This window comes from Pinus tabuliformis, chromosome 2_2 (assembly GCF_031772625.1).
Source record: "Pinus tabuliformis cultivar Carrire ecotype Pingquan chromosome 2_2, CPIR1, whole genome shotgun sequence".
Classification (NCBI taxonomy): Eukaryota; Viridiplantae; Streptophyta; class Pinopsida; order Pinales; family Pinaceae; genus Pinus; species Pinus tabuliformis.
Window position 1 is genome coordinate 591,943,455 of NC_142300.1, and position 9,256 is coordinate 591,952,710.

Here is a 9,256-nt window from a genome sequence, read left to right on the forward strand (position 1 = left end):
ACCAACTCTTGGCATGCAAATATTAGTTGCAATAGGATTCGGGTTGTGTGCTACAGGATCATAGCACGTTGCTACAAGATCAGAGTAGATTGCTACAGGATTGAGACAATTTTCTACAAGAAGCTAACAAAGTGCTACAATAAGGCAAATTTCTCCCAAAACAACCACTAGAGCCTTTTGAAGAAAGGTAATATCCAAAGGAAATGGAAAGGGTGCAAACAAAGATGCTATAGAAGAAAATAAAGCTGCTACAGGAAGGAACATAGCTATTACAAGAAAGAATAGAGTTGCTACATGATGAAGAAAAAGTGCTACAAGAAAGTCATAGGTTGCTACAAGAAGCTTGATAGTGGACAAAATTTCCCTCAAACCTTAAGAAGGAGGAAATAATCATAAGAGAAAGGGTAAGTACATATTTTCCTTCACTACATATGGACAAGAACACTGCAAAACTCTTTAATTCTTCAATAATACATCTTGTAGCAAATTTTTGGTAAAAGTTGGGAATACAAAATGAAGTATGGGTGTTTCTTTGAGCATGATGAGAAGGGGAATTTAAATTTTTTTTGAGTTGTTCATTCTATCTCCGTCTTAAAAAAACTAAGTGCACAACAAACTACAAAATTTATTGCAGCAAAGGCAAAATTCATTGTTTCATAGTGATAAAAGTTTATTGAAGCCATGGAAGGAGGACTTAGCAAAAGAAGAAGTTGAGATTGGGAGGGAAGAAATCAAAGAAAGGATCGGAAAAAATGACAGAAAAAAAGAGCAGAAATAAAAATTAAGCCAAAGCAAAAGGAAGAAATTAAAGAGCATGCAGGGTTCCATTTAATAGAGGAAGCTACATCCACATCAATGTGGGACATTAGAAAAGTCATTTGAAGCATAAAAGAAAAACAATAGTGCAAGAGGATGGGTAGGTTGCTAAGAGGATGAGCAACAATTTCAATAAGGGGGCATGACGGACCTCCAAATTAGACACAAATTAAGGCCCATATAACCTTTCTTAGGAACATAAAGGCTATATTAAATCTCTCATTCTACGCTTAATAATAATTTTTTAGATTTAATATGTTCTTAGGAAGGTTTAGAGATAACTGCACATTATGTGCCTAATATTATTTATTTTGCAGAATATTGAGAGAATATTGAGTAAACTCCGAATGAGATAATACAGGGACTTGCTCCGTGCTACAAGATGGACCAAAATTAGATAAGAAATGAATAAGATATTATGAAATTATTGAATAAATTCTCAAGCTCCAATGATTGAGAAATCTAGAAATGTGTTCCCTATCATTAAATGAAGATTCATAGTGTTTGGAACCAAATCCATTTTTTGAGGGATTTTGGAGGGGAAAGTTTCTTCCTTTAAAGGATGATGCTTCTTTATTTGTATAAGTACCAATTCGAATTTTCCTCTAGGAGCATGTATTTCTTAGTCTTCTTGTGGAAAAAACTTGTTATTTAGCAACTCCACTTTCATTTCTAGAAGGGATGTAGTTGGATTGATTCAAAGATTGAAGTTTGATGTCATTTTTAGCTTCTAAAGTTTGGTTCTTTTCATAGGAATTTGAGTATCCTTGGGCTTGGTCATCCCAAGAGCCTCATAGCCCTCTTGTATAATTTATTTATTTCCTTTGAATGTCTTTTTCACTTGCATCTCTTATTTCTACATTTATTATTCATGCTTCTTTTGTTGTAGGTCATATTGGTTAAATAATTGAAGTGAGTTTCTTTGCAGGTTATTTACAGAGTCAAAAACATGATTCATCTTTAGAACATCTTTGAAAATTCATATTCATCATTGAGCTACTTGGATTGGTTTACTAGTTCACAAATCTAGAATTTCTAGAAGTCTCTTGTAGCAAAATAGTAGTAATTTTCTGCTAACTTTTAGAATGTGTTAGTGAGCTCCTTTTGAGTTGAATCCAATTGGATTAATTCATAAAAACATTCAAGTTAATAACAAAATTTATCCCATAGCATTTGTGCTTGATTAGGTTAGGCATTTGGTAAGTTAACCAGCTCACTAATTCTTGAATTCTAGTAATTTGGAGTAGTAATTTTCTACTATTTTTTTGCACATGTTAAAAGGGCATTTTTGAGTGATTCCACTTGGATTGGAGTCTTAGGAAATCCTAATTAATAATAAAATTTACGCCATATCATTTGATTTGATTTGCTTGGCCATTCAATGAGATAAATAGGAGGAAAAATTAGCTACCAAATTGGGTATTTAGTCTTTTCAAGTATAAAAATCATAATCTTTTTGTGGTGTGTAGGTGCTACTGTTGATTTTCAGGGTTAGCATTACCATTTACACTCCTTATTCTACCACCATATCCTTCTTTCTACCTCAACAAATCCTCCAAAACACTGTTCACTGAGAGTACATTTCTGGTTTGTTGAAGACTATTATGTGTATTGTTCCTTGTGTAAGATGGGCTCCTGAAGGGTACTAAGCTTGGCAAGGGAAACACACAACCTTCTCTTACATTCCACTACCTTATCCCATCTATAACAAATCTTTTTTTCCCTCGGGATTCCCTCAGATTCAATCTTGTAGCAAAGCAAGGAAATCCTGTAGCATCCCATAGTAGTCTTGTAACAGTCCTAAGTATCCTGTAGCACTGTCTAAACTTAACCATATTTTCCTTAAAACCTTGTTTTTTGCATTTTGGGATTGAATAATGACCTCCAGACTTTGAATCCATGATTGAGGAAGACCAAAGACCACTTAGGACTTCCCCTTTTCCATTGCTACACATTCCAACAATTAAGGGTTAGTAAACATGTTCATGAATTTAATGACATAATGATGATTTTCATGATTATTTTACGAAGCACCTAATGAACTCTATTACACGGTCTAATCTCTTTTGAATGCAATGATTGAGATTTGGTTCATGCTCTTTACTTTATGCAATTAGAATAGGTTTGCTTTCCTTGTCTTTTGTTTCCTACAATAGGTTAAGGTTTCCATTTCAAACATTTCCATTTCTACAATTAGTTCATGTTAGATTTCATGATATTCACTTCGTTGCATCAAATCAACAAAAGAAGGACACATTGCATGCTGCACATCTGATGTCGACACCTCTTAAGTTTGTACAAACCCCGGGTTGATAATTTAAGTTGGTAGCCTTAGGAGTTGTAGCATTCTTGTTGCAATACTAAGGCTCATCAATGACTTGAGTATTCACATTAACTTATTTAATCATTTTTAAGTGTTTAAATCACACATCATCATCACATTACCATGTCATATTTAGAAAACATGAAATAAGTCTAAATTCCTAACATTATTTATTAAAGCCTTAAGCTTATTACAACACTAAGATATATATATATAATGCAATCCAAAACATGTTGCATGAAAATTCTATATCAAACACATAACCGAAACATTAACTATTATATTAATTTCACACTTACTAAATTTGCATTGACCCTTTAAAATTTAAATGAACTTTAAAAACACAAACCTTTTGCCACATAAACACCTAACTCTTTAATCAAGAGATTGATTACCATCCATGTCCATCTACCACTGCCCAAAGGGAGGTAATATAAATTCTCTATTTATTACCCATAGAACATACACGAAAATCTAAAAAACTAGATCTCCATATGGAAACTTTCTAACGGTTTTAGAGCTCACTATGTCCATCTACCAACATCCAAAGGGAGGGTTTTAGGACTCACTATGTCCATCTACCAACATCCAAAGGAAGGAAATAGATGTTGGCTATTTATTATATTATAGATGGGATATAAAGGGCAATTTGAAAAACTAAATCAATTTATGGAAACCTTCTAAAAGGTCTTTAGCATTCGCTAGGTAAAGACCATTCACTAGGTAAAGGGAGGTGAGGGGAAACATGAATTACAATGATATTGTCCTCCTTTATGATACTGAAAGGAAGATATTTTGGAGATTTATATTATTTCAATGTCATTATTTGATATTACTTGATTTGGGACCATAATAGTTATAAAATTATTTAACTGGTCAAATATAGGAAACACTCTATATTAAGTAAAGAAATAATTATATATTATTATTACAATCTCTAATATAATTAAATATCAAACAATTATATATTTTTTAAACATACAAAAATATAAAATAAATTAAAAAATATAATTTTTTTATTATTATTTATTATATATTAAATTAAATTTAAATAGCTTTGTTTTTTGTTTTTGTTTTATTTGTTTTGTTTTTTGTTTTTTTTTCATTTGAATTTCAAATTTAATAAAATCTAATACAAACCAATCCATTTACATTTTATAAATAGAAATATAAATACTTTAAGTAGAAATATAAATACTTTGAAGTGCCAGTCGGCCAGATATAAATTTTAATATGGATTCTTAACCCAACCAACATTAAGGACATCTCGATGAGACCAGGAGAATTTGCAGACTTGTCATTGAGACCTGAATCAAGTTAATAGGACTGTCCCTAAGACTACCAGTAGAGTCATCAAGTCAATGAGACTGTTACTGTTATTATACCCTGAGCTTAACACAACTACTCACGACATTGTTAAACCAGTAAGCCGAATTTCGACCCTAAACGAACCTTATATTGGTGGGCAAACGGCTATGATGTAAGACGTCCACTGTTCAGCCTAACCCGATGGGCTATGGCTGTCATAGTTGAAACATGGATTTGTACTTTAAATATGGGCGGGATTATTCATTGCAATTGCCACTCCCTGTTGGGATTGATTCCCTAACAATCACGTGGATTTGCTAGACTGGTTGGGATGATGTTAGTATGCTTATCTCTGTTCAGTGAATGTCGATTCGGATGTGTTGGGTAGGGTTGGATTTGAATAGGTTTGAATTCCAGGAACCCCATACATAGCTTTGAAGTGGAACTCATGAGTGGCTTCTGTAAGCAGGCGCGATGGAAGGACGCATCCATCATTCTGCATTCGATAGACCATGGAAACACTCAGGAAAACTGCAAGGTGTTCTCCCGTCTCTTACAGGATTGTGTCAATACCAAAGATGTTGAACAAGGAAAGCGAGTCCATGCACATGTAACAAAAGCAGGGCTCGGCACATTTTCCTTTCTTAATACCCATCTTGTAAACATGTACGCAAAATGCGGCAAACCGGAATCTGCACGCCAAGTGTTTGATAAAATGCATGACCGAAGTGTCGTATCATGGACTTCTGTTATAGCAGGATACGTGCAAAATGGGTGTTGTCAGGAAGCTCTCGATATTTTTCCTAAAATGCAGAGGGATTCCGTAAGACCAGATGAGTTCACCTTTCCTTGTGTTTTCAAGGCTTGTGCTGGACTTGAAGCTCTGTGGACTGGGAAACAGGTACATTCCCACATTCTTAAAATTGGATTTGATTCAGATGTGTTTGTGAATAGCTCCCTCTTAGATATGTATGCAAAATGTGGGAGCAGTGAGGATGCATGGAAACTGTTTGACAAAATGCCTGAACGGAATATTGTTTCGTGGAGTGCAATGATTGCAGGATGTGTTGTGAATGGTCGTGCTGAGGAAGGTCTTCGGATATTTGAGGAGATGAGGCGGACGAATGTGGAGGGAAATTATGTTCTTTTCTCCAGCGTACTCAATGCGTGTGTGAACATCCCAGCACTAGAGCAGGGTAAGCAGGTACATGCCCATGTTATTAAAAGTGGACTTGATATATATATGTCTGTGGGGAATGCTCTTGTGGACTTGTATGGGAAATGTGGTTGTGTTGAGGACTCACGCATTGCTTTTGATAAGATAGATGCGCGAAATGTGGTTTCCTGGGGTGCATTGATTGCTGGGCATGTGCAAAATGGGTACAACGAAGCTGCAATGGATATCTATGGGCAAATGCGGCAGGAAGGAATAGAGGCAAGTGAATACATATTTTCTAGTGTTCTGAAGGCATGTGCCAGCCTCGCAGGACTGGAAAAGGGCAGGCAGATTCATTCACATGTCATCAAAACTATGTTTGACTCAGACGTGTATGTAGGGAGTGCCCTTGTTGATATGTATGGAAAGAGTGGGACTGTAGGTGATGCATGCCAAATGTTTGACAAAATGCCTCAGAGAAACGTTGTGTCATGGAATGCAATGATTGCAAGTTGTGCACAGCATGGTCATGGAAAGAAGGCTCTCAATTGTTTTGAAAAAATGCAATTTGATGGCTTTAAGCCCAACTACATTACATTTGTTTGTTTGCTGACTGCTTGCAGCCATGCTGGCCTAGTGGAAAAAGGTATGTGTTACTTCAATTCCATGACTCAAGATTATGGGATTGCGCCAGGAGCAGAACATTATGCATGCATTGTTGATCTCCTTGGCCGTGCTGGCCTTCTGGGTGAGGCGGAGAAGTTCATGAAAAGTATTCCATTAAAACCTACTGCTTCTATGTGGGGGGCATTGCTTGGTGCTTGCAGAGTCCATGGAAACACGGAGTTAGGAAGACGAGCTGCAGAATGTCTGTTTGAATTGGATCCACAAAACTCCGGAACGCATGTTTTGCTATCCAATATCTATGCCGCTGCCAGCAGGTGGGATGATGTAGCAAAGGTGAGGAGTGTGATGAAAGACATAGGGATGAAAAAGGAACCAGGTCGCAGCTGGATTGGGGTGAAAAATAAAGAACACTCATTCTATGCAAATGACAAAACACACCCTTTGACAAAGGAGATTTATGCGTTATTGGAGAATTGGAGTGAGCAAATGAAGAAAGTAGGCTATGCGTCAGATACCTATGTGCTCCTTAATGTTGAGGAGAAGCAGAAGGACGACTTTCTCTATTATCATAGTGAGAAGCTGGCTCTTGCTTTTGGGTTTCTCAGCATTCCACCTGGGATACCAATCCGAATAATGAAAAACCTGCGAATGTGCGGTGATTGTCACACTTACATCAAATTTATCTCTGGAATTGTTGGACAGGAAATTGTTGTGAGGGATACCAACCGCTTCCATCATTTCAGGGGTAATACGTGTTCTTGTGGGGATTACTGGTAAACGCAAATGAATAGACACATTATTTGGCTAGCCCTGGTGGGACCATCCATTTTTTAAAGTGACAGTTAAACACAATCGGAGATTCAGGGCAGAAACCATTGTATGTCGCAAAGTTATCAAGCATGTATCCACTTATAGACAACATCTTGTACATGTTTGTGTCAAGTTCATCGTCACTGGGCCATTCATTGTTGTTCCCATAAACTTAACAAATACCAAACAATAATAATAGAGATTCTCCCAGTGCAGGGTTTTTCCTTGACAACTGTTCACGGCCTGCAAAATGAAGTTTTTAAGATGAGGAAATCATTGTTTGGGTTTAGTCGATTCTTTATAAGAGTTTGGCATTATATTCAATCTGTCCGCTTTTCAACACCAGATATACAGCTAGCTGGAAAATGGATTAAAACTTTTATAAGACTGAGCAGCAGGTTGTATCATCATAATTTCCTCCTTGTGAACATAACTGGTCTGTCGTTAACAACTCAATTGTGAAATTATGCAGGCAGGCACTTCGGAGATGCACCTTTTTTTAATATCCCTGAAGTTTATTTTTGCTACTTTATCCCTATGGCCTTGTTCCTTTTGCATGAGACGGAATGCCTGTTTTGGCATTTGTATTGATATGAGATTAAGCATAATATATGGTGACCACTTTGTTCATTTCAGTACATGGTAGGCAGATTTGCACTGAAAATAAAACCCTAATAGCTAGGAAACTGAAAATTGCGTAAATTCCTATTAAAAGAATGAAACTCAGCTAGCTAGATTTACTAACACACAAGTCTGAAAATCAGAACAGCAAGCTGATTAGATTTAAAATATCAGATGAATAATCCTAGATATGCATAACACGGAGTTCTGGATATAGAACAGCTTAAGGAAGTTGCAGCACAGAATCACATATCTCTGTATTAACTGAATAGAAGAATTACACAGCAAAACTTTCTCATAAATTCCTGCAAATTCAGATCTGTAATGAAGCTCCCTCTCTCTCTTTATAGAGCCAGAGAAGATCAGGTTTATAATGAACATGGACAAAAACAGTGGTGTACCTTGGTTGAAGAGAAGAATCCCTAACTCGATTGTAACTAGAAGAAAGTGTTCTTGTGTATGGCTAAGCAAGCCCGGGATAGAACCCTCCATTGAAGAAAGCTGAATTAATGCACGCATGCACCTCCTTGAGAACCATGCCTTCCAGAAATAAACCAAGTCATGCGTGCATAACTGTGCCTTTCTAAAGAAAACACATATAAAGATGGCACATGCAAGCTGCAATATTGCATGTGCCTCAACCACTGATTTCCTTCCTAACTAGTGCACCTTCGTCCAGCAACAAAGCAGTATACTTGATGGTTTCATGGTTGTAGTCAATCTATTGCCTATGTCAATGTAGAGAGTGAATACTTCAGAGCAATAATTCAGAGTAGAATACTTCAGAGTTTCATGGTCGTAGTCAATCTATTGTCAATGTAGAGAGTAGAATATTTCAGAGCAATGAGTAATTTGAACACTCCCTTTTTGCAAGGAAAGCATTCTCCACCAGACTAAATCTCTCCCTCAACATCTCAAACATCCCCCTAGGTAGGGGTCTGTCGAGATTTCTACCACCTTTAAATCTGATGGAACACACTCAAGAACCATTTTCCCCCTTTGAACTGACTTTGAGAAAATGGTACCAAATGTTGATGTGCTTGGAGCAATCATGGAAACCTGGATTTTGATAGAGCCTACTATTAACTTGTGAAACAAAATGGAACAAAAACTAGAAGTGCTCTTCCTAGCACTAGTATGTGCTACCCAAACCATTCAACAACAACTCCCCATCTCCCACATACCTCATACCATAATTGAATGTGCATTTCAAGTATCCAAGCACATGCTTGGCAATCATTCTAGCCACAAGTGTAAGCTCAATTGGTAGATGCTACTCTTGTGCAAAAGTTCATAGAGGTCTTGGAATCAAATCCCAGTCGGTCCCTTGCTGTTACCAAGCGTATTTCCCTTGGCACTTACTATAATCCTCCATCCAGAAGACTAAGGAAGAGAGGGGAAATCAATGGTGCACTAGCAAGGTTCCAATGTCCTGGCTTGGAACAGTTCATGGATAGGTGAGTGAGGGACTATATTTGTCCCAAAAAATGCTTGTGAGTGATCCAATGAATATGTTGAGGTTTCCACCATGAGCTGGCTCATAAACATAGAAAGATACCACCAATTATGATTATGAAACATCAAATAGTTTCAGG

At 36.8% G+C, this 9,256-nt stretch overlaps 1 protein-coding gene across 1 annotated transcript; it reads left to right on the plus strand.

The window, feature by feature from the left end:
• Positions 1 to 4,359: 4,359 nt before the first annotated feature.
• On the plus strand, positions 4,360 to 7,113 carry LOC149194036 (pentatricopeptide repeat-containing protein At4g14850-like). Its single transcript, XM_089404995.1, has 2 exons — positions 4,360 to 5,643; positions 5,773 to 7,113. Exons 1-2 carry the CDS (start codon positions 4,896 to 4,898, stop codon positions 7,005 to 7,007), a joined length of 1,983 nt encoding a protein of 660 aa, XP_089261121.1. The 5' UTR covers positions 4,360 to 4,895; the 3' UTR covers positions 7,008 to 7,113.
• Positions 7,114 to 9,256: the final 2,143 nt, after the last annotated feature.

Excerpts from the sequence above, each read along its gene's own strand:
- LOC149194036 (XM_089404995.1), top strand. The coding sequence starts at position 4,896 with ATGAGTGGCTTCTGTAAGCAGGCGCGATGGAAGGACGCATCCATCATT. Across the intron at positions 5,644-5,772 it reads CATCCCAGCACTAGAGCAGG|ATGCGCGAAATGTGGTTTCC; the intron begins GTAAGCAGGTAC and ends TTGATAAGATAG.